This window comes from Oncorhynchus mykiss, chromosome 12 (genome assembly GCF_013265735.2).
Source record: "Oncorhynchus mykiss isolate Arlee chromosome 12, USDA_OmykA_1.1, whole genome shotgun sequence".
Classification (NCBI taxonomy): Eukaryota; Metazoa; Chordata; class Actinopteri; order Salmoniformes; family Salmonidae; genus Oncorhynchus; species Oncorhynchus mykiss.
The window spans coordinates 81,732,886-81,754,133 of NC_048576.1; the positions used below are offsets into that span (position 1 = coordinate 81,732,886).

General features: G+C 48.2%; 1 protein-coding gene across 1 annotated transcript in view; it reads right to left on the reverse strand.

Moving 5' to 3' along the window:
- Positions 1 to 46: 46 nt before the first annotated feature.
- Positions 47 to 21,248, reverse strand: part of LOC110538995 (SH3 and multiple ankyrin repeat domains protein 1-like) — a 108,139-nt gene continuing 86,937 nt past the window's right edge. The window contains exons 25-28 of the mRNA XM_036939541.1: positions 17,127 to 20,763; positions 16,673 to 16,678; positions 1,241 to 2,137; positions 47 to 867 (exon numbers count right to left, since the gene is read on the reverse strand). Of these exons, the coding sequence (XP_036795436.1) occupies positions 795 to 867; positions 1,241 to 2,137; positions 16,673 to 16,678; positions 17,127 to 20,763 (4,613 nt within the window). The 3' untranslated portion in view covers positions 47 to 794. The remainder of the gene's footprint in view (positions 868 to 1,240; positions 2,138 to 16,672; positions 16,679 to 17,126; positions 20,764 to 21,248) is intronic.

Here is a 21,248-nt window from a genome sequence, read left to right on the forward strand (position 1 = left end):
GAGGAGCTACCTAACCCTAGGGTAGAGAGGAGGAACTACCTAACCCTAGGGTAGAGAGGAGGAGCTACCTAACCCTAACCCTAGGGTAGAGAGGAGGAGCTACCTAGCCCTAGGGTAGAGAGGAGGAGCTACCTAACCCTAGGGTAGAGAGGAGGAGCTACCTAACCCTAGGGTAGAGAGGAAGAGCTACCTAACCCTAGGGTAGAGAGGAAGAGCTACCTAACCCTAGGGTAGAGAGGAGGAGCTACCTAACCCTAGGGTAGAGAGGAGGAGCTACCTAACCCTAGCCCTAGGGTAGAGAGGAGGAACTACAGCTACCCAGAGAAGACAGGTGGAGAAAGCTCTAACTAGTGTTAATAATGAGGACAATCTTCCTTCTCTCTTTCCCCAAAAACACCAAGAACTGCTCAGATGAAAAAGCTAAACATTTGATTGTTTCTCTCAATATTTTGGGCAAATTTTTATCACTATTTTACTCATATTGTTATTTGTTGCCTCAATCTACATTCAGTCATTCCATCCTCGTAGTGTTTGTGTGTGTGTGTTACTGTATTTGTGTGCATGTGAGTGTATCTGTGTGAGTCAGCTACCAGGCCCTGAGTACCAGGCACTGGTCAGCCCTTGTTCCATCCCTCATTTCCCCTCTCTTTTCCTGATTGGTCCTCCCTCTGGGTGAAATCAGGTCCTCTGCTTTTGTTGTGTGAATCCATCATGGATAGCAGCAGTTGTGGCCTCTCTCTCTCCTGTTCCCTCACTGACTCCATCCCCCCTCCTTTCTCTTTCTGTTTGTCTTCTCAGCTCCGACTCCCATCATCCCTTCTTCCTCGTGGTGACAGAGCAGAAATGGGAAAAGGAGAGCTGGAGAGCCTTGGGAACGAATAGAGAGATTAAAGTCATGTTTTTTTTGTTTGTTTGAGCCAGTAATGGACGATTTAACAAGAGTAAGAGCTGCCCCAGTGCCATACTATCTGAATAACACATATTAATTTTGAGCCTGATTTCAATTCAAGAGACGAGAGAGACAGGAGAGAGACAGGAGAGAGACAGGAGAGAGACAAGAGAGAGACAAGAGAGAGGACAGAGACAAGAGTGACAGAGGAGATAGAGGACAGAGATAGGAGAGGAGGATAGGCAGAGGTTTACAACCTGGTATAGGATTTGTTTTATCTTTGTTTATTTTACAAGACTGGCCTATCTCTGTACTCTTATCCTCTCACCCATCCATCGCTCTTCCCCTTACCTGTCAGTCACTCTCTTCAGAGCACGGTCGATGTTCATGCGGTGTCCGACACGTGTCACCCCCAGGTCCAGATAGTCCTCCTTGGTGAGGGAGGGCAGGTGAGTGCCGTCGATCTCGTTGTCCAGGAAATGCTCCCTGTGCTCGCCCAGGTTCAGGTATCCCAGCCAATCAGCCACGTCGTATTTGGTCCAATAAGGCAGTGGCTTGGAGGCAAAGGGCTTGGAGGGGGATGGGGGAGGGAGGTGGGGGTAGCTCAGGCAGGGGGGAGCGGGGAGAGGGTGCAGGGGAGGGGATGAGCTACCAGATAAAAAGTGTGTGGGGGAGAGGGAGCGAGACACCAACAGGGAGGCGTTTGGGGGAGGAGGGGCACCAGAGGGGGCGAAGAGAGGAGGGGAGGGGGAGAAGTAGGGGTCCCCCATGTGGTTAGCGGGTGAGGGCGGGGTCATAGAGCCGCGAAGCTCGTAGAGGCTGCTGTAGAGGGGTGTGGTGGGGAGGAGGGGAAGGGAGGAGGGGCGGGGGGGACCCAGTTTGGGCCTCTCTGAGGGGGAGATGAGGGGACTGGGGGCTCTCCTACGCTGCAGGTGGTGGGACTCTGCCTTCCTGGACTCTCTACTTGGAATGAACTGGAACTCCAGGGCTTTGGTGCGATACACAGGCCGGTGTTTAGGGGAGGTGGGATAAGGGGAGTAGGTGGGGGAGGACAGGGGGGAGTGGGAGCGTGGAGGGGGCTGTACGGCAGCCACAGGGGGCTGGGGGGATGGGGGACGGTTCCAGTTGGGGTACTGGGAGGAAGGGGTGGGGGACAGGGACAGGGCGGGCTGGGAGTGGTGGATAGGGGAGGGGGACAGGGAACGAACTGAGGGGGGGCTCAGGGCCGAGGCGGAGTCTTCTGAAAACCTAGGGACAGAAAAGAAGGAATGACAATGACACATACGGTACCTACGGTACACAGAGGGGCTCTCTATGTAACCTCACCACCACTATTCATAACCCGTTACCCAACCTCACCACCACTATTCATAACACATTACCCAACCTCACCACCACTATTCATAACACATTACCCAACCTCACCACCACTATTCATTACACATTACCCAACCTCACCACCACTATTCATAACACATTACCCAACCTCACCACTACTATTCATAACACATTACCCAACCTCACCACCACTATTCAATACACATTACCCAACCTCACCACCACTATTCATAAGACATTACCCAACCTCACCACCACTATTCATAACACATTACCCAACCTCACCACCACTATTCATAACCCATTACCCAACCTCACCACCACTATTCATTACACATTACCCAACCTCACCACCACTATTCATTACACATTACCCAACCTCACCACTACTATTCATAACACATTACCCAACTTCACCACCACTATTCAAAACCCGTTACCCAACCTCACCACCACTATTCATTACACATTACCCAACCTCACCACCACTATTCATAACACATTACCCAACCTCACCACCACTATTCATAACACATTACCCAACCTCACCACCACTATTCATAACACATTACCCAACCTCACCACCACTATTCATAACACATTACCCAACCTCACCACCACTATTCATTACACATTACCCAACCTCACCACCACTATTCAAAACCCGTTACCCAACCTCACCACCACTATTCATAACCCGTTACCCAACCTCACCACCACTATTCAAAACCCGTTACCCAACCTCACCACCACTATTCATAACACGTTACCCAACCTCACCACCACTATTCATAACACATTACCCAACCTCACCACCACTATTCATAACACATTACCCAACCTCACCACCACTATTCATAACACATTACCCAACCTCACCACCACTATGCATAACACATTACCCAACCTCACCACCACTATTCATAACACATTACCCAACCTCACCACCACTATTCATAACACATTACCCAACCTCACCACCACTATTCATAACACATTCCCCAACCTCACCACCACTATTCAAAACACATTACCCAACCTCACCATCACTATTCATAACACATTACCCAACCTCACCACCACTATTCATAACACATTACCTAACCTCACCACCACTATTCATTACACATTACCCAACCTCACCACCACTATTCATAACACATTACCCAACCTCACCACCACTATTCATTACACATTACCCAACCTCACCACCACTATTCATAACACATTACCCAACCTCACCACCACTATTCATAACACATTACCCAACCTAACCACCACTATTCATAACCCATTACCCAACCTCACCACCACTATTCATAACCCATTACCCAACCTCACCACCACTATTCATTACACATTACCCAACCTCACCACCACTATTCAAAACACATTACCCAACCTCACCATCACTATTCATAACACATTACCCAACCTCACCACCACTATTCATAACACATTACCCAACCTCACCACCACTATTCATAACACATTACCCAACCTCACCACCACTATTCATAACCCGTTACCCAACCTCACCACCACTATTCATAACACATTACCCAACCTCACCACCACTATTCATAACACATTACCCAACCTCACCACCACTATTCATAACACATTACGCAACCTCACCACCACTATTCAAAACACATTACCCAACCTCACCACCACTATTCATAACACATTACCCAACCTCACCACCACTATTCATAACCCGTTACCCAACCTCACCACCACTATTCATAACCCATTACCCAACCTCACCACCACTATTCATAACACATTACCCAACCTCACCACCACTATTCATTACACATTACCCAACCTCACCACCACTATTCATAACACATTACCCAACCTCACCACCACTATTCATAACACATTACCCAACCTCACCACCACTATTCATAACACATTACCCAACCTCACCACCACTATTCATTACACATTACCCAACCTTACCACCACTATTCATAACACATTACCCAACCTCACCACCACTATTCATAACACATTACCCAACCTCACCACCACTATTCATTACACATTACCCAACCTCACCACCACTATTCATAACACATTACCCAACCTCACCACCACTATTCATTACACATTACCCAACCTCACCACCACTATTCAAAACCCGTTACCCAACCTCACCACCACTATTCATAACCCATTACCCAACCTCACCACCAATATTCAAAACCCGTTACCCAACCTCACCACCACTATTCATAACCCATTACCCAACCTCACCACCAATATTCAAAACCCGTTACCCAACCTCACCACCACTATTCATAACACATTACCCAACCTCACCACCACTATTCATAACACGTTACCCAACCTCACCACCACTATTCATAACACATTACCCAACCTCACCACCACTATTCATAACACATTACCCAACCTCACCACCACTATTCATTACACATTACCCAACCTCACCACCACTATTCATAACACATTACCCAACCTCACCACCACTATTCATTACACATTACCCAACCTCACCACCACTATTCAAAACCCGTTACCCAACCTCACCACCACTATTCATAACCCATTACCCAACCTCACCACCAATATTCAAAACCCGTTACCCAACCTCACCACCACTATTCATAACACATTACCCAACCTCACCACCACTATTCATAACACGTTACCCAACCTCACCACCACTATTCATAACACATTACCCAACCTCACCACCACTATTCATAACACATTACCCAACCTCACCACCACTATTCATAACACATTACCCAACCTCACCACCACTATTCATAACACATTACCCAACCTCACCACCACTATTCATAACACATTACCCAACCTCACCACCACTATTCATAACACATTACCCAACCTCACCACCACTATTCATAACACATTACCCAACCTCACCACCACTATTCATAACACATTCCCCAACCTCACCACCATTATTCATAACACAATTCCCAACCTCACCACCACTATTCAAAACACATTACCCAACCTCACCACCACTATTCATAACACATTACCCAACCTCACCACCACTATTCATAACACATTACCCAACCTCACCACCACTATTCATAACACATTACCCAACCTCACCACCACTATGCATAACACATTACCCAACCTCACCACCACTATTCATAACACATTACCCAACCTCACCACCACTATTCATAACACATTACCCAACCTCACCACCACTATTCATAACACATTCCCCAACCTCACCACCACTATTCATAACACATTCCCCAACCTCACCACCACTATTCAAAACACATTACCCAACCTCACCATCACTATTCATAACACATTACCCAACCTCACCACCACTATTCATAACACATTACCTAACCTCACCACCACTATTCATTACACATTACCCAACCTCACCACCACTATTCATAACACATTACCCAACCTCACCACCACTATTCATAACACATTACCCAACCTCACCACCACTATGCATAACACATTACCCAACCTCACCACCACTATTCATAACACATTACCCAACCTCACCACCACTATTCATAACACATTACCCAACCTCACCACCACTATTCATAACACATTCCCCAACCTCACCACCACTATTCATAACACATTCCCCAACCTCACCACCACTATTCAAAACACATTACCCAACCTCACCATCACTATTCATAACACATTACCCAACCTCACCACCACTATTCATAACACATTACCTAACCTCACCACCACTATTCATTACACATTACCCAACCTCACCACCACTATTCATAACACATTACCCAACCTCACCACCACTATTCATTACACATTACCCAACCTCACCACCACTATTCATAACACATTACCCAACCTCACCACCACTATTCATAACACATTACCCAACCTAACCACCACTATTCATAACCCATTACCCAACCTCACCACCACTATTCATAACCCATTACCCAACCTCACCACCACTATTCATTACACATTACCCAACCTCACCACCACTATTCAAAACACATTACCCAACCTCACCATCACTATTCATAACACATTACCCAACCTCACCACCACTATTCATAACACATTACCCAACCTCACCACCACTATTCATAACACATTACCCAACCTCACCACCACTATTCATAACCCGTTACCCAACCTCACCACCACTATTCATAACACATTACCCAACCTCACCACCACTATTCATAACACATTACCCAACCTCACCACCACTATTCATAACACATTACGCAACCTCACCACCACTATTCAAAACACATTACCCAACCTCACCACCACTATTCATAACACATTACCCAACCTCACCACCACTATTCATAACCCGTTACCCAACCTCACCACCACTATTCATAACCCATTACCCAACCTCACCACCACTATTCATAACACATTACCCAACCTCACCACCACTATTCATTACACATTACCCAACCTCACCACCACTATTCATAACACATTACCCAACCTCACCACCACTATTCATAACACATTACCCAACCTCACCACCACTATTCATAACACATTACCCAACCTCACCACCACTATTCATTACACATTACCCAACCTTACCACCACTATTCATAACACATTACCCAACCTCACCACCACTATTCATAACACATTACCCAACCTCACCACCACTATTCATTACACATTACCCAACCTCACCACCACTATTCATAACACATTACCCAACCTCACCACCACTATTCATTACACATTACCCAACCTCACCACCACTATTCAAAACCCGTTACCCAACCTCACCACCACTATTCATAACCCATTACCCAACCTCACCACCAATATTCAAAACCCGTTACCCAACCTCACCACCACTATTCATAACACATTACCCAACCTCACCACCACTATTCATAACACGTTACCCAACCTCACCACCACTATTCATAACACATTACCCAACCTCACCACCACTATTCATAACACATTACCCAACCTCACCACCACTATTCATTACACATTACCCAACCTCACCACCACTATTCATAACACATTACCCAACCTCACCACCACTATTCATTACACATTACCCAACCTCACCACCACTATTCAAAACCCGTTACCCAACCTCACCACCACTATTCATAACCCATTACCCAACCTCACCACCAATATTCAAAACCCGTTACCCAACCTCACCACCACTATTCATAACACATTACCCAACCTCACCACCACTATTCATAACACGTTACCCAACCTCACCACCACTATTCATAACACATTACCCAACCTCACCACCACTATTCATAACACATTACCCAACCTCACCACCACTATTCATAACACATTACCCAACCTCACCACCACTATTCATAACACATTACCCAACCTCACCACCACTATTCATAACACATTACCCAACCTCACCACCACTATTCATAACACATTACCCAACCTCACCACCACTATTCATAACACATTACCCAACCTCACCACCACTATTCATAACACATTCCCCGACCTCACCACCATTATTCATAACACAATTCCCAACCTCACCACCACTATTCAAAACACATTACCCAACCTCACCACCACTATTCATAACACATTACCCAACCTCACCACCACTATTCATAACACATTACCCAACCTCACCACCACTATTCATAACACATTACCCAACCTCACCACCACTATTCATTACACATTACCCAACCTCACCACCACTATTCATAACACATTACCCAACCTCACCACCACTATTCATTACACATTACCCAACCTCACCACCACTATTCATAACACATTACCCAACCTCACCACCACTATTCATTACACATTACCCAACCTCACCACCACTATTCATAACACATTACCCAACCTCACCACCACTATTCATAACACATTACCCAACCTCACCACCACTATTCATTACACATTACCCAACCTCACCACCACTATTCATAACACAATACCCAACCTCACCACCACTATTCATAACACATTACCTAACCTCACCACCACTATTCATAACACATTACCCAACCTCACCACCACTATTCATAACACATTACCCAACCTCACCACCACTATTCATAACACATTACCCAACCTCACCACCACTATTCATAACACATTACCCAACCTCACCACCACTATTCATAACACATTACCCAACCTCACCACCACTATTCAAAACACATTACCCAACCTCACCACCACTATTCATAACACATTACCCAACCTCACCACCACTATTCATTACACATTACCCAACCTCACCACCACTATTCAAAACCCGTTACCCAACCTCACCACCACTATTCATAACCCGTTACCCAACCTCACCACCACTATTCAAAACCCGTTACCCAACCTCACCACCACTATTCATAACACATTACCCAACCTCACCACCACTATTCATAACACATTACCCAACCTCACCACCACTATTCATAACACATTACCCAACCTCACCACCACTATTCATAACACATTACCCAACCTCACCACCACTATGCATAACATATTACCCAACCTCACCACCACTATTCATAACACATTACCCAACCTCACCACCACTATTCATAACACATTACCCAACCTCACCACCACTATTCATAACACATTCCCCAACCTCACCACCACTATTCATAACACATTCCCCAACCTCACCACCACTATTCAAAACACATTACCCAACCTCACCATCACTATTCATAACACATTACCCAACCTCACCACCACTATTCATAACACATTACCTAACCTCACCACCACTATTCATTACACATTACCCAACCTCACCACCACTATTCATAACACATTACCCAACCTCACCACCACTATTCATTACACATTACCCAACCTCACCACCACTATTCATAACACATTACCCAACCTCACCACCACTATTCATAACCCATTACCCAACCTAACCACCACTATTCATAACCCATTACCCAACCTCACCACCACTATTCATAACCCATTACCCAACCTCACCACCACTATTCATTACACATTACCCAACCTCACCACCACTATTCATAACACATTACCCAACCTCACCACCACTATTCATAACCCATTACCCAAACTCACCACCACTATTCATTACACATTACCCAACCTCACCACCACTATTCATAACACATTACCCAACCTCACCACCACTATTCATTACACATTACCCAACCTCACCACCACTATTCATAACACATTACCCAACCTCACCACCACTATTCATAACCCGTTACCCAACCTCACCACCACTATTCATTACACATTACCCAACCTCACCACCACTATTCATAACACAATACCCAACCTCACCACCACTATTCATAACCCATTACCCAACCTCACCACCACTATTCATTACACATTACCCAACCTCACCACCACTATTCATAACACATTACCCAACCTCACCACCACTATTCATTACACATTACCCAACCTCACCACCACTATTCATAACCCATTACCCAACCTCACCACCACTATTCATAACACATTACCCAACCTCACCACCAATATTCATTACACATTACCCAACCTCACCACCACTATTCATAACACATTACCCAACCTCACCACCACTATTCATAACACATTACCCAACCTCACCACCACTATTCATAACCCGTTACCCAACCTCACCACCACTATTCATAACACATTACCCAACCTCACCACCACTATTCATAACACATTACCCAACCTCACCACCACTATTCATAACACATTACGCAACCTCACCACCACTATTCAAAACACATTACCCAACCTCACCACCACTATTCATAACACATTACCCAACCTCACCACCACTATTCATAACCCGTTACCCAACCTCACCACCACTATTCATAACCCGTTACCCAACCTCACCACCACTATTCATAACACATTACCCAACCTCACCACCACTATTCATTACACATTACCCAACCTCACCACCACTATTCATAACACATTACCCAACCTCACCACCACTATTCATAACACATTACCCAACCTCACCACCACTATTCATAACACATTACCCAACCTCACCACCACTATTCATTACACATTACCCAACCTCACCACCACTATTCATAACACATTACCCAACCTCACCACCACTATTCATAACACATTACCCAACCTCACCACCACTATTCATTACACATTACCCAACCTCACCACCACTATTCATAACACATTACCCAACCTCACCACCACTATTCATTACACATTACCCAACCTCACCACCACTATTCAAAACCCGTTACCCAACCTCACCACCACTATTCATAACCCATTACCCAACCTCACCACCAATATTCAAAACCCGTTACCCAACCTCACCACCACTATTCATAACACATTACCCAACCGCACCACCACTATTCATAACACGTTACCCAACCTCACCACCACTATTCATAACACATTACCCAACCTCACCACCACTATTCATAACACATTACCCAACCTCACCACCACTATTCATAACACATTACCCAACCTCACCACCACTATTCATAACACATTACCCAACCTCACCACCACTATTCATAACACATTACCCAACCTCACCACCACTATTCATAACACATTACCCAACCTCACCACCACTATTCATAACACATTACCCAACCTCACCACCACTATTCATAACACATTCCCCAACCTCACCACCACTATTCATAACACAATTCCCAACCTCACCACCACTATTCAAAACACATTACCCAACCTCACCACCACTATTCATAACACATTACCCAACCTCACCACCACTATTCATAACACATTACCCAACCTCACCACCACTATTCATAACACATTACCCAACCTCACCACCACTATTCATTACACATTACCCAACCTCACCACCACTATTCATAACACATTACCCAACCTCACCACCACTATTCATTACACATTACCCAACCTCACCACCACTATTCATAACACATTACCCAACCTCACCACCACTATTCATTACACATTACCCAACCTCACCACCACTATTCATAACATATTACTCAACCTCACCACCACTATTCATAACCCATTACCCAACCTCACCACCACTATTCATAACCCATTACCCAACCTCACCACCACTATTCATTACACATTACCCAACCTCACCACCACTATTCATAACACATTACCCAACCTCACCACCACTATTCATAACCCATTACCCAACCTCACCACCACTATTCATTACACATTACCCAACCTCACCACCACTATTCATAACCCATTACCCAACCTCACCACCACTATTCATTACACATTACCCAACCTCACCACCACTATTCATAACCCGTTACCCAACCTCACCACCACTATTCATAACACATTACCCAACCTCACCACCACTATTCATAACCCGTTACCCAACCTCACCACCACTATTCATAACACATTACCCAACCTCACCACCACTATTCATAACCCGTTACCCAACCTCACCACCACTATTCATAACCCATTACCCAACCTCACCACCACTATTCATTACACATTACCCAACCTCACCACCACTATTCATAACACATTACGCAACCTCACCACCACTATTCAAAACACATTACCCAACCTCACCACCACTATTCATAACACATTACCCAACCTCACCACCACTATTCATAACCCGTTACCCAACCTCACCACCACTATTCATAACCCATTACCCAACCTCACCACCACTATTCATAACACATTACCCAACCTCACCACCACTATTCATTACACATTACCCAACCTCACCACCACTATTCATAACACATTACCCAACCTCACCACCACTATTCATAACACATTACCCAACCTCACCACCACTATTCATAACACATTACCCAACCTCACCACCACTATTCATTACACATTACCCAACCTCACCACCACTATTCATAACACATTACCCAACCTCACCACCACTATTCATAACACATTACCCAACCTCACCACCACTATTCATTACACATTACCCAACCTCACCACCACTATTCATTACACATTACCCAACCTCACCACCACTATTCATAACACATTACCCAACCTCACCACCACTATTCATAACACATTACCCAACCTCACCACCACTATTCATTACACATTACCCAACCTCACCACCACTATTCATAACACATTACCCAACCTCACCACCACTATTCATTACACATTACCCAACCTCACCACCACTATTCATTACACATTACCCAACCTCACCACCACTATTCATAACACATTACCCAACCTCACCACCACTATTCATAACACATTACCCAACCTCACCACCACTATTCATTACACATTACCCAACCTCACCACCACTATTCATAACACATTACCCAACCTCACCACCACTATTCATTACACATTACCCAACCTCACCACCACTATTCAAAACCCGTTACCCAACCTCACCACCACTATTCATAACCCATTACCCAACCTCACCACCAATATTCAAAACCCGTTACCCAACCTCACCACCACTATTCATAACACATTACCCAACCTCACCACCACTATTCATAACACGTTACCCAACCTCACCACCACTATTCATAACACATTACCCAACCTCACCACCACTATTCATAACACATTACCCAACCTCACCACCACTATTCATAACACGTTACCCAACCTCACCACCACTATTCATAACACATTACCCAACCTCACCACCACTATTCATAACACATTACCCAACCTCACCACCACTATTCATAACACATTACCCAACCTCACCACCACTATTCATAACACATTACCCAACCTCACCACCACTATTCATAACACATGACCCAACCTCACCACCACTATTCATAACACATTACCCAACCTCACCACCACTATTCATAACACATTCCCCAACCTCACCACCACTATTCATAACACAATTCCCAACCTCACCACCACTATTCAAAACACATTACCCAACCTCACCACCACTATTCATAACACATTACCCAACCTCACCACCACTATTCATAACACATTACCCAACCTCACCACCACTATTCATAACACATTACCCAACCTCACCACCACTATTCATTACACATTACCCAACCTCACCACCACTATTCATAACACATTACCCAACCTCACCACCACTATTCATTACACATTACCCAACCTCACCACCACTATTCATAACACATTACCCAACCTCACCACCACTATTCATTACACATTACCCAACCTCACCACCACTATTCATAACACATTACCCAACCTCACCACCACTATTCATTACACATTACCCAACCTCACCACCACTATTCATAACACATTACCCAACCTCACCACCACTATTCATAACCCGTTGCCCAACCTCACCACCACTATTCATTACACGTTACCCAACCTCACCACCACTATTCATTACACAATACCCAACCTCACCACCACTATTCATAACACATTACTCAACCACACCACCACTATTCATAACCCGTTACCCAACCTCACCACCACTATTCATAACACATTACCCAACCTCACCACCACTATTCATAACACATTACCCAACCTCACCACCACTATTCATAACACATTACGCAACCTCACCACCACTATTCAAAACACATTACCCAACCTCACCACCACCACTATTCATAACACATTACCCAACCTCACCACCACTATTCATAACCCGTTACCCAACCTCACCACCACTATTCATAACCCATTACCCAACCTCACCACCACTATTCATAACACATTACCCAACCTCACCACCACTATTCATTACACATTACCCAACCTCACCACCACTATTCATAACACATTACCCAACCTCACCACCACTATTCATAACACATTACCCAACCTCACCACCACTATTCATAACACATTACCCAACCTCACCACCACTATTCATTACACATTACCCAACCTCACCACCACTATTCATAACACATTACCCAACCTCACCACCACTATTCATAACACATTACCCAACCTCACCACCACTATTCATTACACATTACCCAACCTCACCACCACTATTCATAACACATTACCCAACCTCACCACCACTATTCATTACACATTACCCAACCTCACCACCACTATTCAAAACCCGTTACCCAACCTCACCACCACTATTCATAACCCATTACCCAACCTCACCACCAATATTCAAAACCCGTTACCCAACCTCACCACCACTATTCATAACACATTACCCAACCTCACCACCACTATTCATAACACGTTACCCAACCTCACCACCACTATTCATAACACATTACCCAACCTCACCACCACTATTCATAACACATTACCCAACCTCACCACCACTATTCATAACACATTACCCAACCTCACCACCACTATTCATAACACATTACCCAACCTCACCACCACTATTCATAACACATTACCCAACCTCACCACCACTATTCATAACACATTACCCAACCTCACCACCACTATTCATAACACATTCCCCAACCTCACCACCACTATTCATAACACAATTCCTAACCTCACCACCACTATTCAAAACACATTACCCAACCTCACCACCACTATTCATAACACATTACCCAACCTCACCACCACTATTCATAACACATTACCCAACCTCACCACCACTATTCATAACACATTACCCAACCTCACCACCACTATTCATTACACATTACCCAACCTCACCACCACTATTCATAACACATTACCCAACCTCACCACCACTATTCATTACACATTACCCAACCTCACCACCACTATTCATAACACATTACCCAACCTCACCACCACTATTCATTACACATTACCCAACCTCACCACCACTATTCATAACATATTACCCAACCTCACCACCACTATTCATAACCCATTACCCAACCTCACCACCACTATTCATAACCCATTACCCAACCTCACCACCACTATTCATTACACATTACCCAACCTCACCACCACTATTCATAACACATTACCCAACCTCAGCACCACTATTCATAACCCATTACCCAACCTCACCACCACTATTCATTACACATTACCCAACCTCACCACCACTATTCATAACCCGTTACCCAACCTCACCACCACTATTCATAACACATTACCCAACCTCACCACCACTATTCATAACCCGTTACCCAACCTCACCACCACTATTCATAACACATTACCCAACCTCACCACCACTATTCATAACCCGTTACCCAACCTCACCACCACTATTCATAACCCATTACCCAACCTCACCACCACTATTCATTACACATTACCCAACCTCACCACCACTATTCATAACCCATTACCCAACCTCACCACCACTATTCATTACACATTACCCAACCTCACCACCACTATTCATAACCCGTTACCCAACCTCACCACCACTATTCATAACACATTACCCAACCTCACCACCACTATTCATAACCCGTTACCCAACCTCACCACCACTATTCATAACACATTACCCAACCTCACCCCCACTATCCAAAACACATTACCCAACCTCACCACCACTATTCATAACACATTACCCAACCTCACCACCACTATTCATAACCCATTACCCAACCTCACCACCACTATTCATTACACGTTACCCAACCTCACCACCACTATTCATTACACAATACCCAACCTCACCACCACTATTCATAACACATTACTCAACCACACCACCACTATTCATAACCCATTACCCAACCTCACCACCACTATTCATAACACATTACCCAACCTCACCACCACTATTCATAACACATTACCCAACCTCACCACCACTATTCATAACACATTACCCAACCTCACCACCACTATTCATTACACATTACCCAACCTCACCACCACTATTCATAACACATTACCCAACCTCACCACCACTATTCATAACACATTACCCAACCTCACCACCACTATTCATAACACATTACCCAACCTCACCACCACTATTCATTACACATTACCCAACCTCACCACCACTATTCATAACACAATACCCAACCTCACCACCACTATTCATAACACATTACCTAACCTCACCACCACTATTCATAACACATTACCCAACCTCACCACCACTATTCATTACACATTACCCAACCTCACCACCACTATTCATAACACATTACCCAACCTCACCACCACTATTCATAACACATTACCCAACCTCACCACCACTATTCATAACACATTACCCAACCTCACCACCACTATTCACTAGTAGCCTACACCTGAAGACGGACATTGTTAGATTGACTATCAATATGAGGCTCAGGATGTTAACAGCAGCTAATTGCTATTAAAGTTGTGCTGAGTAGACAGGAACTTGCTTTTCTTTTCTCTGGCTGTTGAAACACAGGCAGTAAATTGAAGAAAGGGGACATGTTTTATGTCCAGTCAAACAGACAGTGTGTGAGAAAGGAGGAGAGCAATTACCTGTTTCTGGTGGAGGAGAGACATAAAGCAGACGGAGACAAAAGTATGGGACGTAAACATGGGGAAGAATTGACATAGTAAAACACTCACTCACTCACTCACTCACTCACTCACCCATTCCCAAAAAATGCACAAGTAGCGCCAAGACAAGAGATCGCTGTGTGATTGATGTTTACATCACAGGAGGTTGGTGGGACCTTAATTGGGGAGGAAGGGCTCGTGGTAGTGGCTGGAGCGGAATCAGTGAGATGGTATCAAACACATGGCTTGACTCCATTTCAGACATTATTATGAGCCATCCTCCCCTCAGCAGCCTCCACTGATGTACAAGTAAAACATGCAGGCCTTTGTACTGAAATCTATGGTCTACTGAAGATAATATAACTGTAGTCATTTTACCTGTATCAACACACACAACCTCACCAAATATCCTCTAACATATCATAGTGAGTACCTGTGTCTACTTAGTGATCTCTGGCTCCCTCTCTGCTGCAGTTTGTTGCTGAGCTCATTGATGATGCTGGCCTTCATGCTGGATATGGGGGGGTACAGCCTCCGGCCCTCAAGGTAGGTCCCCTGGTCCCCTACTAACTGACCCTCTGACCCCCACAGAGGCTTCATCTCAGGGGTCCGGGGCCGGTCAAAGTAGGGTGACGTGGGACGCCCCAAATTCTGTGTCATCCCATAACCCTCCCGTCCTCCATCGTCCTCCTCCTCTCCTTCCTCGCCCTCCTCGTCCTCTTCCTCTTCCTCCCTCCGTCTGTGTGACTGGAAGGAGGGCGGGGCAGTACCGGTCTCTCTGCGTAGTTCGGCCGCTCGCCCCCCCTCCCTGAACCTGCCTGATTTGGGGTAGGTGGAGCCGGCGGCTGTGGCGTTGTGCATGTCAAACGTCTGTCCGTCCAGGTAGCTCATGTACGACTCCAGGAGGTCTGCTCCTCCCGCCCTGTCTCCCTCCCCTCCACCTCCTCCCTCCCTCCCTCTCTCCAGCCTCTCTTCCAGCCTCTCTCTGGCTCCTCCGCTCATGGCCAGGATGTTGTCCAGGTGGTGGTCACTGCTGCTTCGGCTGTCCAGCTCCTCTATCCCAGAGTCCACCACCGTCTCCTGGGACTCCCCTGCCTTGGCTGTGGGGTGAGGGTGGTGCTCCCCTATCCTGCGGCCGGCCGCTGTAGAACCAGAGGGGGCTGGGTGTGTCCTGTCCTGGTGGGGCTGGACTGAGGTCCTCGTGGTGGTGGCAGCGGTGGTGGTGGTGGTGGTGGTGGTGGTGGTGGTACAGGGAGCGGTGGAGGTCAGGGCTGCAGAGCCCCGGAAGGGGCCAGAGGAGGCTGCGGTGGAGGAGATGGGAGGGGGACCACGGTAGGATGGGGAACCTGCAATGGAATGGGGAGGAGGGGTGGGGGATGAGCTCCTATGGATGGTGGAGGGGCGACCCTGGGTGGGGGAGGAGCGACCCTGGGTGGGGGAGGAGCGACCCTGGGTGGGGGAGAAGCGACCCTGGGTGGGGGAGAAGCGACCTTTGGGAGGAGGAGTGGGGGAGGAACGCCCATGGGAAGGAGAGGAGCGCCCGGTGTGCGTGCTGTTGTAGAGGTGGTGAGAGTGGGTCATGGCAAGGGAGGGTCTGTGAAAGGAGCTGGGTGGGGGTGGGGGTGGGGGGGAGACAGAGGGAGGAGGAGGGGGTCCTGTGGGCTGGAGGCCGGAGGGTGAGGGTGGAGGAAGGGGGTTGGGTGATGTCTGAGTGGGGGAGTTTCCTGACTGGGTCAGGTTGGCCACCTCACTGTCATAGGAGGTAAGGCTGGAGGTGGTAGAGTCCCCCGCCTGTGGGGAGGGTAAGGGGGTGTGGGCCGGGAACCCACTGATATACATGTCTTTTGGAGGGGGTGGTGGGGGAGGAGGGGGAGGTGGTGGGGGCTGCTGCTGGCGGGAGGCCAGGTTGTTGATAATGGCACGGTGTGTGTAACCTGACATTCCACCCCGGTCAAAGCTGTTGGCAAACTCCAGTGGAGGGGGCAGTGGGTCCGCAAACACAAACTCATCATCCACATCCACAGAGGGGGCAGGGGGCGGCAGAACCATGAGGCCACTGCCCCCGGAACCCCCTCCCCCCTGAGGGTGAGACGGGGCGGCTGTAGCGGGGGGAGATGGAGGGGTGAGAGACAGGATGTAGCCTGCCTCACTCTCCATCCTCAGAAACGAGGCCTGGCGAGGCTGCTGGGACGACAGCTGATGGGGCTGCTGGGTAGGTGCTGTCTGCTGCCTCATGTACCCCTCTCTGTCCCGCTCTCTTTCTCTCGACCTCTCCCTCTCTTTCGACCTCTCCCTCTCTCTCGACCTCTCCCTCTGTCTTTCCTCCCTGTAGGAGGGTTGGTAGTGCTGGGACTGGTAGTGATGCGTGTGGACTGTTTTGTCCTCAGAGAAGCGCACCCTCAGCCCCTCTCTGGCCCCGCCACCCTCCCGCTCCCCTCCTCCCCCCTCCTCGCCCCAGCCTGCACCCCTGAGGATCCTTGGGGAGGAGGGTTGGCTGGTGGAGGAGGTGGTGGCGGCTAGGGATGAGGAGGTGACCAGATAGGAGGAGCTGGAGGAATGGGTGGCTGAGGAAGCCGGTGTGGGGGAGGTGGCCTGGGAGGGGAATGTCACCACACTGGACATCTGTCGTACAAACTGGTGCTCGGTCCCTCTCTCCCTCCTCATCCTGCCGTCGTCCTTCAGGGCCCGCTCCCTGGCAGCCAGGGCCAGACCCAGTGGGGACGAGGGGTCCAGGACCTTTCCTGTCAGGGGGTGGATGAAGGTGGTGCCAGAGGGGACCTGCTGCCGGCTTGACGCCCCGTAGAAGTCAGCCGGAACAGACTTGGGCTGGTAGTCTGGAGCCGGGGAGGAGTACTCTGGCAGGCCGAAGGCAGGGGGCATGCTGCGGGTGTGGTGGATGAAGGTGTCCCCAGAGAACATGCCCTCGTCGATGGACTTGGAGGGCCGGAGGCGTGGGGGGGGGCCACCGGACTGGGGGCTGAACTGCTCCTGCTGAGAGGTCTGTGTCCTGCCTGCCCCCCCTCCTCCTCCTCCTCCTCCCCCTGGCCCCACCTCCTCCTCGGCAGACATGAAGATGGAGGCGCTCTTCCTGCGGGCCTCATGGAAGCGTTCCCTGTCCCGGCGGGCTGCGCCCACGATGGCCGCCCCAAACTGGCTGGTGAAGTCACTATCCTGGCCTCGGAAGGAAGGTGGTGGAGGGGCCGGAATGGAGGGAGGAGCAGGAGGTTGCGGGGCTGGGGTGGAAGGGGGTCCGTGGGGGGGTTGGGTTCTGTCGGTCTCCCCTGGGGGGGTGGGCTCAGCCTCCACACTGCTGCCCTGACTGCTGCGGCCACTGCCACTGCTGATGGAGGGGGCCTTGACTATGATGGTGGGGATGGGGATGGAGCTCTTCTCCACTGGGGCCTTGCCCCCCAGCGTGCCCTGGCCAGTCCGCAGGTCCTCCACCTTGGACTGCTTTACCAGAGGGCCCTTCCCTCTCCGCGCCCCCCCTCCTTTAGGTACCCCCTCTCCAGCCCCCCCAGCCGCACTGCGGTCTGCCCTCTGCGGCTGGCTCTGGGTGGTCTGCTGCTGCTGGGGCATCACTGTGGCACTGCCTGAAGGTGGGGCGGCGTTACTGTAGCCCCTCCTTAGACCTGCAGCCTTTCCCCCCCCCACTCCTCCTCCCCCTCCCGATCCAACAGGCTCCCCTGGGTAGCCCCCTTTCCTAGAGGCAGTCCTGCTCTGAGCGGCGTGGGCAGGGGCATTAGAGTACTGGTGCGTGTGGTCCACCCCTCCTCCTCCAGGGCCGATACTGGGCCCCCCTGCCCTTTCACGGCCCCCGTGGGTGAAGTGCACAGACTGAGAGTAGAGCTGGTAGTGGGCTGCTGTGGAGGTGGACTGGGACACGGCCACAGAGGGCTGCTGGGAAGACTTGCCCCCTCTCCAGCCCAGCGGTGGGGCAGAGGAGAAGGGGGGGTCTGGTGGGGCGGTGGTGGGGGGCGGGGGGATGTCATCTGGGCCGGGAACCGAGAGACTTCGGGCAAACTTCATGGCCGGAGGATTGAGATGGGACTTCTCCTCTTCAGTCACCCCTGCAGTTCACCACAGACAGATATACAAGAGAGGGATGAAAAGGACTGATGAGAGAGACTGAGGTATAGGGATGGAGGATAGACACAGAGCAGAGTGATCAGATGGGTGAGAGACTGAGGTATAGGGATGGAGGATAGACACAGAGCAGAGTGATCAGATGGGTGAGAGACTGGGGTATAGGGATGGAGGATAGACACAGAGCAGAGTGATCAGATGTGTGAGAGACTGCGCTATAGGGATGGAGGATAGACACAGAGCAGAGTGATCAGATGGGTGAGAGACTGAGGTATAGGGATGGAGGATAGACACAGAGCAGAGTGATCAGATGTGTGAGAGACTGCGTTATAGGGATGGAGGATAGACACAGAGCAGAGTGATCAGATGTGTGAGAGACTGCGTTATAGGGATGGAGGATAGACACAGAGCAGAGTGATCAGATGGGTGAGAGACTGAGGTATAGGGATGGAGGATAGACACAGAGCAG